Source organism: Cannabis sativa, chromosome 7 (genome assembly GCF_029168945.1).
Source record: "Cannabis sativa cultivar Pink pepper isolate KNU-18-1 chromosome 7, ASM2916894v1, whole genome shotgun sequence".
NCBI lineage: Eukaryota > Viridiplantae > Streptophyta > Magnoliopsida > Rosales > Cannabaceae > Cannabis > Cannabis sativa.
The window spans coordinates 3,904,306-3,919,729 of NC_083607.1; the positions used below are offsets into that span (position 1 = coordinate 3,904,306).

General features: G+C 33.5%; 1 protein-coding gene across 1 annotated transcript; it reads left to right on the forward strand.

Moving 5' to 3' along the window:
* The first annotated feature begins 12,140 nt into the window (after nucleotides 1-12,140).
* On the forward strand, nucleotides 12,141-15,159 carry LOC115697905 (D-amino-acid transaminase, chloroplastic-like). Its single transcript, XM_030625074.2, has 5 exons — nucleotides 12,141-12,414; nucleotides 12,525-12,574; nucleotides 13,178-13,356; nucleotides 13,440-14,125; nucleotides 14,837-15,159. The coding sequence occupies exons 1-5, from the start codon at nucleotides 12,207-12,209 to the stop codon at nucleotides 14,932-14,934; spliced, it is 1,221 nt and encodes a 406-aa protein (XP_030480934.1). The 5' UTR covers nucleotides 12,141-12,206; the 3' UTR covers nucleotides 14,935-15,159.
* The last annotated feature ends 265 nt before the right edge of the window (nucleotides 15,160-15,424 follow it).

A 15,424-nucleotide genomic window follows, 5' to 3' on the forward strand; every position in this document is an offset into this window, starting at 1 on the left:
TTATTAATTTTGATATCCTAACGAATTTAACGGTTTAGATTTCGCGGAACTCGAAATATCTCATATTGGGCCTAAAGATTAGTCTTAATGGGCCCTTAAAAAATGTAGAATTTTGGGATTTTTTTCATTATTACCAAAAAAAGATAATAAAGTTCACAAAATGCGAATCTATAATATTATTTTACATTTTTACAGATTTTATTATTTTATTTGTTTACAAAAATATGGAGGTTGTTTTCACAAGAACATTATATAATGTTGTTTACACATTGTGTTCATGTTGTTGCTACATTATATTATATTGCTATTACATTGTTTTTCCGTAAAAAATGTAATTAAAAAAATCGTAAAAAGATAAGTCATATTCCGTAAAAAAAATTAAAAAAGAAAATCTAGAATTTTATGTGAAAATTAATAAAATGGGACTGTTTATGATATTAAAGACATCAATATAAAAAGAAAAAATAATACATGAGCGTCTGCCATCTTTTGCTCTAAGGCAGTTATTTTTCCTTTATGGTTTTTTCACTTTTTTCCTGCTTTTTTCTGCAATTTGCAACGATTAGAAACTGTCTTCTTCCTCAAACAACTTTGTATTTTGTTGTCTTGCTTAGTCATGGATCCATTAACCAGTAAGATGAAGGGTGTTATCAATCTTGATGAAGAAGAGGAGTCTGTTCTTGCTTGTGCTGAAGAAGAATCCAACAACAACAATGATCACACACTGCTGGCTCGTGTCCTCACCAGGAAATCAGTTTTCCTGTCCACTTTACAGAAGCAAATGAAGCAACACTGGGATGGTCGTTTCCCTGCAAAAATTTCAGAAAAAGAACCAGAGTTGTTTATGATCTCCTTTGGCTGTGAAGGAGATAAAGAAAGAGTCCTGACTCAAGAGCCATGGCACTTCCAAAATCACCATATTGTTCTTTATAAACCTACTCCTCTACAGAATGTAACTCCTTCAGACCTTAAATTCTCTCCTTTTTGGATACAAGTTTATCGACTACCCTTTCTTAGCAAATCAAGGGGTCTAGCAGTGGCTTTAGGAAACATTATTGGGGAATTTCTTGAGGTCTATACTGATTCTCTTAATGAAGGTTGGGGACCTTTTTTGCGCATTCGAGTCAACATCGATGTCACTAAACCATTGAGAAGAGGAAGGAACATAAGATTGCAGCAAGTTAAGGACAAATTTTGGGTGGAATTTCGATATGAACGGCTTCCCGAATGGTGTATGGAATGTGGTTGTCTTGGCCACCCTTACCAAAAATGTCAAACTTTCCTTGAACTTTTGGACAATGGTATCGAACCAGAACTTGCATATGGACCAGAAATTAAAGGTGCGGCTCTCCCATCCTTGGGTTATGATCGATATAGGACTGATTTCTCTAAAGGTAATGCCTGGCCTCTACTTACTCGTTTGGCAAGAAAAACTATTGTCGACACCATCCCATCTTTTCCAATCCGTAACCAACCCCAGCCTCGACAACTCCTCTATGGAGAATCTTCAAATGCTGGAAATCCGCCTCATAAAGTCTCGACAGATGTGGGTATAGATGAATCACAAAACTCTCCACTTTTAGCCAATATGAACAGCAATAGGCCTCTTTCTTTTGCACCAGCAACTCTGGCTGCTGCATCTTTGGTTCCTAAGAATGTTCACTTGCCAATACCAGCAATAAATGATTTTTCTGGTGTACATCAGCAAAAGCAAAAAGTGGATTCCACTAATTACTCTGCATCAGCATTTGTGGCCGATCCTTTGGGCAAGAATAAAGGCATATCTGAGGCCACTACTAATTTGAATTTTCATGGTCTGCCTATTATTTCGAAGCCTCACGGTTTGCAGATACATGGTGCTTCCAAATCAACACTTGTGGATGAAATCTCTACCAAAATGAACCTAAAAAAAGGCACGAGCAACTCACCTTTCAACACAGTGTCCCCTGCATCTCCTAATGAGAGTAATCTCTCTGATCTTTATATGCCTAATGTCGGACAGCAAGCAGGGATTGTTGCTACATATCCGCCTGAAACTATGCACACTCAGCCACTTAATGTGAGATCTGCTGCAACTTCACAGCACATTCAATACCCCACAATGACAGATTCTACAATCTGTATGCTTCCTACTGGTGCTGATTGTGACAAAGAGAACAGTTCTCCTAATCGTGCGAACAAGAGACTTCCTGAGAAATTGTCTTTACGCAAAACACTCAAGCGATGTAGGGGTCCCAAACCTATCCTCTCAACTTCGGAGTTGTCTACCGATGCTGAGATGTATCAGCATGTTTCTGAAATTGCAACAGATTCAACTGATAATTTGGACAACGATGCAGAGGCTGTTCTTCAGCCCCGCAAACAGCCATGAAAATTATTAGCTGGAATGCGCGTGGTCTGGGGAATCCTAGCGCATTCAGACAACTTCGTTTGCTTGTTCAACAGCAAACTCCTCATGTTTTATTTCTTATGGAAACAAAGTTAGCTTGTAATGTAGTTTCTCGTTTTCGTCAATCTTTAAAGTTTAATAATGGACTAGAAGTCCCTAGAGTAGGCTTAAGTGGGGGTCTTATGCTTTTATGGAAAGACAATGTTGATGTAACTCTTCTTAATTTTAATGCAAATCTCTTTGATTGTTACATGAAGTGTGACACTGGGCCAACTTGGCATTTCTCTGCTTTCTATGGAGCACCTGAAACTCAAAACCGAATTCACACTTGGACACTTCTTGAGCGTTGCAAAGATGTTGCACCTTTGATGCCTTGGTTGGTGATAGGTGATTTTAATGAAATCCTATCCAATCAAAATAAACTTGGTGGTGCCTTACGAAGCGAAGCGCAAATGGACAAGTTTCGGAATGTTTTAGATTCTTGTTATCTTTATGAACAACCATTTGAGGGGGACCCGTACACGTGGATAAAAGGAAGGCTTAATACTAATGCTACTAAGGAGAGACTTGACTGGTGTTTTGTTAATGATCAATGGCAACAAAGTTTCAAACAAATAACAACACACCATCTTGATTATTTCAAGTCAGATCATAGAGCATTGTCTGTCACTGTTCTCCCTTTAGAAGACCAATTGCCCAACAATCCAAGACGATCTCGGTTCAGGTTCGAAAAGCTTTGGCTTTCTGACCCTGCTGCTGCTGCAATAATTCAAAAAGAATGGAAAAAAAACCTACCAGGCACTTCGGTTGAGAACTTCTGCAGTAACATTACATCATGTGCCAACTCTTTGCAACTTTGGCACACCCACAAGTACGGTAATATGAAAAAAAAAATCAAAGAAGTTCATCATGAAGTCGAGGCCCTCAACAACCAAGCTGTACGATCTATGGATTCAATGACTCATTTGAAAAAAATGGAAGATACTTTAGATGAGTTATTGTCTCAGGAGGAAGTCTATTGGCACCAAAGGTCTAGAATAAATTGGCTTCAAAGTGGAGATGAAAATACGAAATTTTTCCATGCCTATGCCTCTTCAAGGAAGTCAAACAACACCATCAAAACGCTGCAAAATTCTGCAGGAATCACAGTGCACTCGAAGAAGGAATTAACTGAAGTTATTTGCTCTTTTTATGAAGAATTGTTCACGGCTACTGGTACTGATGCTGCTGCCTTAGAACAGATCCTACACACAGTTCCACGCACGGTAACAGATGAAATGAACCAGCTACTTCTTAGGCCTTTTTCGGATAAAGATGTTTTGGACGCTCTTCGCTCTATGAGTCCTGATAAAAGTCCAGGAAGTGATGGAATGTCTGCAATGTTTTATCAACATTACTGAGATCATATTGGATCAGATGTTACTGGTGTTGTTCTAGGAGTTTTGAATGAAGGACATGATATGAGTTCTTTGAACAAGTCGGTCATAACACTCATTCCAAAGATTAAAAGCCCAAAAGCTATGGGTGATTATAGGCCGATAAGTCTATGTAATGTGATTTACAAATTGATATCAAAAGTGTTAGTGATGCGCTTCAAGGATGTTCTGCCCTCAGTCATATCAGAAAATCAAAGTGCTTTCCTTCTAAATCGCCTTATCACTGATAATATCTTGGTTGCTTTTGAGCTTGTTCATCATCTCAAACACAAGAAACAAGGTAGCAAGGGATACTCGGCCCTCAAACTGGACATGAGTAAGGCCTTTGATAGGGTTGAATGGGATTACTTATCTGCTATAATGGCTAAGATGGGATTCGCAAATCATTGGATCTCCCTCATCATGCGTTGTCTATCTTCAAATAGTTTCTCATTTCAACTTAATGGAGAGATAGTTGGAAATGTGTGGCCAACAAGAGGTCTTCGCCAAGGAGATCCTTTGTCTCCATATCTTTTCTTGATTTGTTCTGAAGGACTTTCAAGGCTTTTGAGTCATGAGGAGGAAATGGGAAATTTGCTCGGATTAAAGCTTACAAGGAATGCCCCGTCTGTCTCTCATCTGTTATTCGCTGATGATAGCCTCCTATTCTGTCAGGCTAACAACAACTCGGCCCTTGCCATTAAAGAAGTGCTTGATGTCTACCACCGTGCTTCGGGTCAATTGCTCAATACTCAAAAATCAATCATGTCCTTTTCACCAAACACTTCGAATGGGGCACAAGCTTTCTTTAGCCAAACATTGGAAATGCCGATCTGTGAATGTCATGAATCATATCTTGGTCTTCCAGCATATTCTTCTCATAATAAGCAAGAGTTGTTCAGCAATGTCAAGGAGAAAATTTGGAAATTACTCCATGCTTGGAATGACAAACTCTTCTCTGTTGGAGGTAAGGAAGTTCTTTTAAAAGCAGTGGTTCAGTCTATCCCTACATATGCCATGAGTTGTTTCAGATTGCCTATTGGGTTTTGTAATCAAATTGAATCCATGATGGCTAATTTCTAGTGGGGAACAAACAAAGATGGCTCGAAGATACATTGGAAGAGATGGAAATTATTGTGCAAATCTAAGTTTGAAGGTGGAATGGGTTTTCGATCTTTTATTGATTTCAATCAAGCTATGCTTGCCAAACAAGCTTGGAGGTTATTTGAAAATCCTAATTCACTCTTAGGCCGTCTTTTGAAGCATAGATACTTCTCTCGGAATTCCTTTCTTGATGCCCATCTTGGACACTCTCCATCTTTAACATGGCAAGGAATTCATTGGGGAAGAAAACTTCTCATCAAAGGCTTGCGATTTAAAGTTGGTAATGGTTTTCGAATTCAAAGTGGTCTTGATCCTTGGATCCCTGGGCATGATGAATTCAAACCTATTTGTTACTCAGGCCCATCTTCAATGCCGGTTTCTACCTTCATTCTTGACACTATGGAATGGAATTTGGATCTTCTTCACAATTATTTTGCTCAAATAGACATTGACCGCATTGTCACCATTCCATTAAGCTTCTATCAATCACAAGATAGAATGATTTGGCATTACAACACAACTGGAGAATATTCAGTAAAGTCAGGCTTCCATCTTGCAAATTCCATCTCTGAAAAAAACCAAGAATCGCAATCTGATGACTTCAAGAGCTGGTGGAAATTTTTCTAGGCCTTACAATTGCCACCGAAAGTGAAAATTTTTGCTTGGAAAGTAATTCAAAATGCTCTGCCTGTGGCTACAGCTTTGCACAAAAGGAAGATTATTGATTCAGCGACATGTTCGAGGTGTAGTAGTGCCTGGGAATCGATAGGACATGCGTTGTTTACGTGTAGCTTTGCTAAATCGGTATGGAAAAAAACTCACTTTACCATTGACTATCGACATGCTCATGGTATGTTTAATGGAGATTATATCATACATTTGGCAAACTCAATGGAGAAAGACGAAGTCGAACTTATGATCTGTGTGTTGTGGTGTATATGGAATGATCGAAATAAAGTCTTACATGGAGGTTTTGCCCGAGACCCCTCTTCTTTGGTTGCATATGCTGGCAGTTTCTTGCATAAATATCGCTCAGCTAAGGCCTCAAACTGTAAGAATCAGGGCTTTAATACTCTCAATTCCGAAACTGTTGTGCCAAAAAATACTCACCATGGAAGTTCTTCACTTCAGCAAATCACACACCAGAATCAGCATTCTGTTGACACTCACTCTGCTGGTGTATCACGTGAAAACCTGCAGAATATTGCAGAAAATTCAAGTCAGTTGGCACAAAACTTACAGGTCCAACCTCCTGGCAGCAATCGGCCACAAACAAATGTGATTTCCTGGTCCCCACCTGTAGGTAATTCTCTTAAGATGAATGTTGATGCTGCTGTCAATATTACGGATAAGAAGCTAGGAATTGGTGCAGTTGTCCGAAACAATCAAGGAGAAGTTATTGCTGCATTTTCTAAACCATCTCAAGGTTGTTTTCGAAGTGATGAAATGGAAGCGAAGGCGCTATTCCACAGTCTAATTTGGGCCACTAAACATCAATTACCTCTAGCGCTTGTGGAAACAGATGCCCTACGAGTCTCCTCAGCTTTAAATTCTTTTCATAGAGACTTGTCTTATTTTTCTAATCTCATTGATGATGTTCGTTGTCTTTTATCCTCTTTCCTTGGAGTTACTGTTGCTCATGTTCGTAGGCAAGCTAATCAAGCTGCCCATGGCTTAGCTAAGTACGCTCTAGAGTTGGATGAAGATGTAACTTGGATAAGAGAAATACCTTATCCTATTTTCTCTGTTATTGTAAATGACCTTTAATTTATAATAACATGGAAAATTTCTCAAAAAAAAAAAAAGACATCAATATTTTTGACTTTTGGAGAGATTGTAATCTAATTTTTTATACGATGGTCTACATTATCCATGCTTTCAAACAAAAATTAAATAATTTACCATACGAAAATAAAATTTAGGTGCCGTTTAGTAACACTTTTGTTTTTTAATTTTTTAATTACAAAATAAAAGCAAAATTTTTGTTTTTAAAAAATTTATTTTTGAAAAACAAAAATGCTTTCTGTAACCACTTTTGTTTTTCAATTTTAAAAACAGAAAACAAAAGTGTGTTCTGTAAAGTTTATTTTTATTTTCATTTTGTTTTATTTTATTTAAGTCGGGTCTAGGTCCGGGGTCGGATTTGGGTTCAAGTCAAAAGCTGGGTTTAGCGCCAAGGCCGTAGGGAGGTGATTTGGGTCCGGATCTTGTCGTAATCTAAAAGATTGATTCAGAAAAAAAAAAAAAAACTGTTTAAAAAAATATTGAAAGTGATTTTTTTAGTTTTTAAAATTTTGATTTCTAATTATAAAATTGAAAAGTAAAAACAGTCTTATAGAACATGTTTTTGAAAAATATTTTCATTTTTCTACTTTAAAAAATAAAAAACTGATTAAAAAAGTGTTACCAAACGCCACCCTAAAATATGTTATTCATGCTTGCAAAACACGTTATTAATCACATGTCAAGATTTTTTATTGACTACTCAATAATAATGAAGAAGTTTATTATTGTTAAAAAAAATGTAGTTTATTGGTATAAAATTAACCATGACCTTAGACTAAGTTGAATTGGATTATTTCATAAATTCCAAAAAATGATAAAAAAGTTTACAAAAATATGGATTTACAATATTTTGATTTTTTTTACGGATTAATTTTTGACAAAAATACGAATCTTTTTTTTTTACGGTTGTTCTAAAAAAATTATCGTTGTTGCTATATTATACCATATTTCTGCAACATATGTTTTTTTTTAAAAAAAAAAAATCGTAAAAAACTAAAAATAAAAAATACAATTTTAAATACTTGAAAGAGATTTCTCTAAATAGTTGACCCCTTCTTTAAAAAATAATGATCCATTTTTCTCAACTCAAGAACATTTCCAAATGATTCCATGATTTTAGATAATTAACTTATGAAAAAAAAACATATTTATTCAAAAATATGCATATATTTAAACAAATTCTATAAGTAATTTTTTTTATCTTTGAAATTATGCTTAGTTTTATAATTAAATTCATTTTGGTAGTTAGCTCATGTAAGGCTCCGATTTCCTGAGGTGACACACTAGATAGTCTATTTAAAACTATTTATAATAAAAACAATAAATTAATTTATTGGAAATAACTAAATCATGAGATCTCATTATTTTAAAACAAGAACACTTGATTCATTTATAAATTTTTAAACATTAACTTTTACAAAAGTTATCGAGTCATAATCTTTAACGAAATATTTTTAAACCAAAACATCGTAACAATCTTCTAACATGTAATCCATGACTCGAGCTCGCCATCCTCGGTGTTTAGTTTTGCCTTTACCTGCACACAGAGTACCCGTAAGCTAATGCTCACTAAGAAGAGCTATGTAGGACATAACCCCCCAACTAGATAACATAGCCATAAGTATATCAATATCATAACATCACATATATTCATACCATACTTGCATACATATAACAACATGTCATATCACATATTATTCTCACATACAATATAACATCATATCACAGTGTAATCTTAATGCATGCTATACTAACACACATAACACAATATCTTATCGTACATTGTCCTCACATACGATAATCTACTCCCACTCATGTTGATCAGACATGAAGTGTAGCTTGCCATACCTTGTGCTATTCTCACACTCGGCATCCAATAGGGCAATCCCTTATATCACAAGTTGTACTCACCCATGATAGGATAACCTGCAACTCATACAAGCAACTAAAAATATATCCTCCGGACCTCCAGTGCTATGCTCACACCAGCAACAGAAACCTATCCTATAAGTGCTCTTCTCATCACACAAACAGTCAAGAGCCTTTATCACTATACATATTAACAATACTAACATAAATTAACAATTCATAATATAAAATCTCATAAGCACATGAGCATCAAACCCATAATAAAGTCGTATGTTTCAACATACATCCTGTGCATAAATATCCACTCTTCTTACCTCAGTTGCTAAGTATATCATTTTCTCTCCCTCGAACCTCTCGCGGAGTTTATTTGATGAGAACAAGATCCTAAATCCAATAATTAATATTTGTAGGATATGATAACTTTTATGATATCCTTAAAATATCCTCCATTTACATCACTCTCATTTACACAATCGGACCCTCTCATCGGACCCCACATCGGACACAATCTAACCCATCGGACCCATCGGATCCCCCCCATCGGACCCTATATCAAACCCCCCATCGGACCTACGTCTTCTACCTCGCAAACTAACAGTTTCATTCGATCATATCGGATCTACATCGGACTCCATCGACCTTGCCTAAAATCACAAATCTGAGATTCTAAAACTTAAATCTATCCCTAAATCTAACAAAATCTATCTTTAACACTAAAATCACAAACAAAATCAATAAAAAAAATAAAAAATGATGGTGGTGCGCCGTGGGTCGGTGGAGGAGCGTCGTGGGCCGGTGGGTCTCCTCCGTGCGGGCACTACTACAAAATTGGGCTTTAGAGGCGGTTTTTAAGGGGTTTTGGCGTCGGTTTTGGCAAAATTCGCTACCGACGCTGTTCCAGGTGACGCTATAGGGTTTAAAACAACCGTCGCCTAAGGGTCCCTATGGCGTCGGTTTTTTCATAACAACCGACGCCATATTATGGAAAAACCGACGCCATAGGGACCCTTTGGCGACGGTTCTTATGAAAAAACCGACGCCATAGGGTCCTGGTATTTACTAGCTTTACAATTTTGTCTTTTAGCATAATTTATATATATATTATTTTATTATTAATATAATTAAATTAAGTATAAATTATATACAATAAGCATAAATAAAAATTAAATTGAAAAGTTAAATAAATACATATTTACATTAATCTAAGTGTTTGTATATTAGCTATCTTTTTATTAATATTTTATATTTGACATTATGTGTTTGTATTTTTGTAGTATATTAGTATATTTTTTATAATTTTTTAAGTTATATTTTATATAATAATTAGTATATTAAATAATAAATAATGTGTAATATTTTTTAATTTTTATGTAATTTCATATTTTTATATAGTTAAATTTTTCAAGACCAATAAAATAAAACAATAATTTAAGGACACAAATAAATAGAAAAAATTAGAGAAAGGGCTAAACTTTGCATGAATTTTTTTGAAAACTTTGAATATTAATAACTTTTGATCCGATTATCCATTTGAGACGATTTTTTTTTTTTAACTTGGGTATTTTTTTCCGCGTTCTACGCATCCCAAACAGCCTATGGCAGTTTGGCCAACTATTTTGTCCAAAAAACGATCTTTTGTATACTAAAATCATGTTATGCGCCTCTTTCACTTAACTTTTTGTGTTTTATTTTGCTATTTTACTTAAATAAACTAATAAAATTCTAATATTAAGTATTAGAATCAATGTTAAATAAAATTCTTTTATATTTCTTCTAATATTTAAATAAAATCATTGTAGTTAATTTATATAAAGATTGTGTTTTGGTATATTGGTAAAGACTTATCAATTTATCTTTTTGGTCACAAGTTCAAATCTCATTAGACCATTTTTTGTATATCTTTTTTTTTTAGCCTACTATATCTATCATATGTATTACATCAATATTATTCTAAAATTACTCTAAGTATTTAAGAATTATCTAAATATATATAAAAAAAAACATTCTTATAAAAGTAAGTTAAAAAAAGCATACCTTATACTAAAAATTATGTACTTGACTTCCGATAAAGTGACTTCCGATAAAATCCTAACAACCAAGTTTAATAGAAAAAAAAAATCAAATATTATCCTAATTCTACCGAAATTTCGGCAGCATAACGGTTATAATTGAACATTTCCAAAAAAATTCAAACCTATTAATAACAACAAAACACAATTCAAAACAATATAAAATAATCACAACAACATTTAGCAATATAAAAGTTTACCACCCATCCGATTGCAGTATATGTATTCACAGAACCTACTTCACTACGGATGAATATTTAAGATATTCAAACTCTACTAAGCATTCATAATTATTATAATAAAAGTTAGTAAATGTATACCTCGAGCTACCTTGAAACCGATCAACACCAAATAAGTCGGATCCTTGCAAATTGACCTCACAACCTACAACGTAAAGAAATACTACAAAATTACCAATTTTTTTATTTAGCTACTTACTACTTATATAAATTATGAGTAACTAGTTAGTAATAAAAATACATGAATATGAATGAAAATTAGTAACTTGCTAAATAGTTGTAACTAACTATTTACTAGTTACTTAAAAAAATAAAAACACATGAATAAAATTGAAAATAGAAAAAAAAAATTAATACAAAATATAGTTAATTTCTAAATTTTTGTTTCTAAACTAATTTTATAGAAATTAATTTCTAAACTTTTATTTTAATACTCTCCTATCTCATTCTCATCACAATATTTAATTAACAAAACTATTAGTTTAAACTTTAAAATACTCAATATATACATATACAATATATAAAATACTCTCCTATATCACATTTCTCATTCACAATATATATACACACAATACATATTCAATACAACACAAAATACATACATATATACTCTCCTATATCACATTTTTCATTCACAATATATATACACACAATACATTTCTCATTCACAATATATATACACACAATACATATTCAATACAACATAATACATATTTAATAATAAAGAAAAACCCTAAAAAATTTATAAAATAAAAAATAAAGCAATGTACATTACTAAAATTAGTAGAAATAAGATTTATACCTTAATAGACGTTGAGATACAATGTTTTCTCCTCTAAAAACGGTGGCCGGAGGTATAACCACCACAACCACTACCTCTACCTTCGGTTTACCCAAAAAAATGAGGAAAAATGTGATCTTTTCAAGTATATAGTTTTAAGTATGAAAAATAGAAGATTTAGAAACAAAAATGAGCTAAAATGGTGAAAAAATGGTGAAATGGGGGTGATTTTTCGTGGTGGTTGGCGGAGAGGGTTTGGGGTTTCTCTGATTTGGGGATTTCTGGGCTGGCTGGTCGAATGAGGAAGACGAAGTGATGAGCTAGGGTTATAAACCCTTTTGGCGTCGGTTATTTGGAAATAACCGACGCCATAGGGGGGCATTTTATAAAATTTATTTTCTTAAATTATATGAACCCGCTATTTAATTATATCAATAACAGTATGACACTAAAGACAGTACTAAACACTAATGGTGCCCATTGTCTTTATAATGGCAACGATATCAAAGCTAATAGAAGCATTTTTTAAAAGAAAAGTTTCATCTGGTTTCTTTCATGGCTTCCTTCTCATCTCTTATCACACTCATTTCCCAAAACCCAAAAATACTCTTAACAAACTCCAATCATTCGAACTGTTCTAAGGCGATTCCGCATGGTTTCTCCTCTTTGGGATTTGGGTTTGGGGTTTCTCAACATGGGAGGTCGTTTAAACAAATGAGGAGGATTGTTACAAGTTCCATTATTCAAAGTGAAGCTTTGGTTGGTAAGAAATAATTTTGTTGAAAATCCAATTCAAAAATGAAAACATAACGAGTATTATTTTTTATCTTATTTTCATTGTTATATATCATAAAAACACAACTGTTGTGGCAGGTAATTCAAGCATTCAAACATTTGATATCCCAGTTCTGACTAGCTCAGATGTAATTTTTTAAACCTTATTACTTTTATGTATATGTAAACCATAATAGAAACATGATCAACATAAACAAAAGAAGGTCATTTTCATCTTGGCAATTTTTGGAGAGAGGAGTTAAAGGAAATATGCGTGGTTTTATAGAGCCTGTTTGGCTATGTTTTCAATTTTCAGTTTTTAAAAGTAAGAATAGAAAACAGTTTTTTGTCATTTTAAAATTAAATGGTGTTTGATATAAATTTTTTAAAACTATTTTTAGATTTTTTTCTTACTAAAAAAATTGATATTTTAACACCATACCATGATATGAACCTATTCGGGTTCGGGTTCAGGTATGATTTCGAGTCTAGGATCCGATTATACGAACAAAAATATAAAATATAATATGTTAGACAAAAAAAATTATTTTTGAAAATTGAAAACAACAGTTTGATGTTTACTATTTCTTAGTTTTTTAAAATTCAATTTTAAAAAATTTTGCTAAACTACTCCTGTTAGTTTTTAAAAACTGTTTTCATTTTTAAAAGACAGAAAACAGTTTTTAAGTTATGAAGCCAAACAGCCTCGTAGTTTTTCACTGATGTTATTTCTCTGAAAATTGCTTGTTTAGGCAGTTGAAAGGTTGAAAGCCAACCGGGAAAACCATAAAGGGAATCAACAAATGTTGGCCATGTACTCCAGCATTTTTGGTGGAATAACAACAGATCCTGCAGCTATGGTTATCCCTATTGATGATCACATGGTCCACAGAGGGCATGGTGTTTTTGACACTGCTGTCATAGTGGAAGGGTTAGTTTAGTCAAAGACACACAAATTCCAAGCTGTTGTTCAATGATTTCATTATGTGTGTCTTTTTTTTTAATACATGGCAGATATCTGTATGGATTGGATCAACATGTTAACCGTATAATAAGATCAGCAGGTATGGCCAAAATCACCCCTGCATTTGATAAGCAAACATTAAGAAGAATACTCATACAGACAGCTAGTGCCTCAAAGTGCAGAAATGGATGTTTAAAATATTGGCTGTCAGTTGGAGGTGGTGATTTTGAGTTGTCTCCAAGTGGTTGCAACCGACCAACATTTTATGCTGTTGTGTTTCAAGATGATGAATGCCCTTCTTTTTCTTTTTCAAAGGGAATTAAGGTAATAACATCTTCAATTCCAATAAAGCCTCCACAATTCGCAACAACAAAGAGCGTAAACTATCTCCCGAATGTTCTTTCGAAGATGGAGGCTGAAGAAGAAGGTGCATTCGCGGGGATTTGGTTGGACAACGAAGGGTTCGTTGCTGAAGGTCCCAATATGAATGTTGCCTTTGTCACTAAACAGAATGAACTTTTAATGCCTAATTTCGATAAAATTCTAAGTGGTTGCACTGCTAATAGAATTTTGAGTCTTGCTGAAGGGTTAGTTAGTGAGGGAAAGCTTGGGGGAATTAGAGTAGGCAATGTGAGTGTAGAAGAGGGGAAGAAGAATACAACTGAAATGATGCTTATTGGTAGTTTTATACTTGTTTTGCCTGTCATACAATGGGATGATCACATCATTGGTAATGGTAAGAATTCCTCTACATTCAAAACAATATTCCTTTTCCATAACATCTTCCTTATGTATATATTAGGGGTGTACGTCGGTTGGTTTGGTCAGTTTACGTTATATTTAATCCAATGTAAAGATTGGGTTACAAAAATCTAGGTGCAACCCGTCCAATTAAGAAAAAAAGAAAGTTTTAACCTGCCTAATAAATTCGTCGGTTTAGTCGAGTTAACCCGTCCAAACTGAGCAGTAATATTTTTTTTTTCACATTCAATTGTTATATTTTAGTTATTGTTATAATGAGATAAATATAAAGATTGAATTTAAAATTTAAATCATCTGTCACAAAAAAAATATAATAGTTTGAATTATTTATTTTTTATAAATATATATATAAATTATATATAATAAAAATATATATAAAAAAAAATACTCTTAATTGGATTGGTCGGGTTAGTTCGGGTTGATTGGGCGGGTTGATATTATTTTTAACCCGCCCAATATAAAGATTTGGTGAGTTATATTTTCGTCGGATATTTCGGTTTACATTTTTCGTCGAGTTATCTCAATTTAATTTGAGCGGGTTATTCGGGTTGGACGATTTACAAAAATTTATGTACAGCCTCCTAGTATATATACTCAAATTCAATGACATAGATTTATTTGCTTGTAAATATAGTATCAAAGTTGATATAAAACAACATAAAGCTAGCTTTTGCTTTTGTTACAGGTGCAGAAGAAGGTTCAATTGCTCAGGCTCTCTTCAATCTTATCATCGAGGACATGAAATTTGGGCCTCCATCTGTTCGTGTGCCCATTCCTTACTGACTTATCTTCAATCTTCATTTCTATTTATATCACATAATTATTGTTCATTCTCTTTCAATAGAATGAAATTTTACAAAGCTACTATCACAGTTGTTGTAAAATGGATTCATCAATTGCTGTTATACTAAAAATTCAGCCACAAGAACCCACGAAAAAAACACAAAAAAAAAAAAAAGAAAGAAACACAAATGTCATATGTTTATGCATATGTGTACCTAAGAAGAACAGTTAACTGCTGAGTTTTTAGTATGATTTTTTTAAAATGTTGTGGAATATTATAAACTTGTGCTAATGCTATTAATAATATTGTTCAAGATAGAATAATATAAAGATTGGTAATGAAATGGAATTTAATATTCATACCTGAAAAAGTCTTCTACTGGAACCATAATGAAAAATATACATAAACATATATAATTCTTTATTTAATTTTTTTTATCATTTTTTTTTAATCAAAACGATTAAGTCGCCAATAAATTATTAACATGTG

Coding starts and splice junctions, on each gene's coding strand:
- LOC115697905 (XM_030625074.2), top strand. CDS start 12,207: ATGGCTTCCTTCTCATCTCTTATCACACTCATTTCCCAAAACCCAAAA. Junction 13,357..13,439: donor ACTGCTGTCATAGTGGAAGG/GTTAGTTTAGTC, acceptor AATACATGGCAG/ATATCTGTATGGATTGGATC. Junction 14,126..14,836: donor TGATCACATCATTGGTAATG/GTAAGAATTCCT, acceptor CTTTTGTTACAG/GTGCAGAAGAAGGTTCAATT.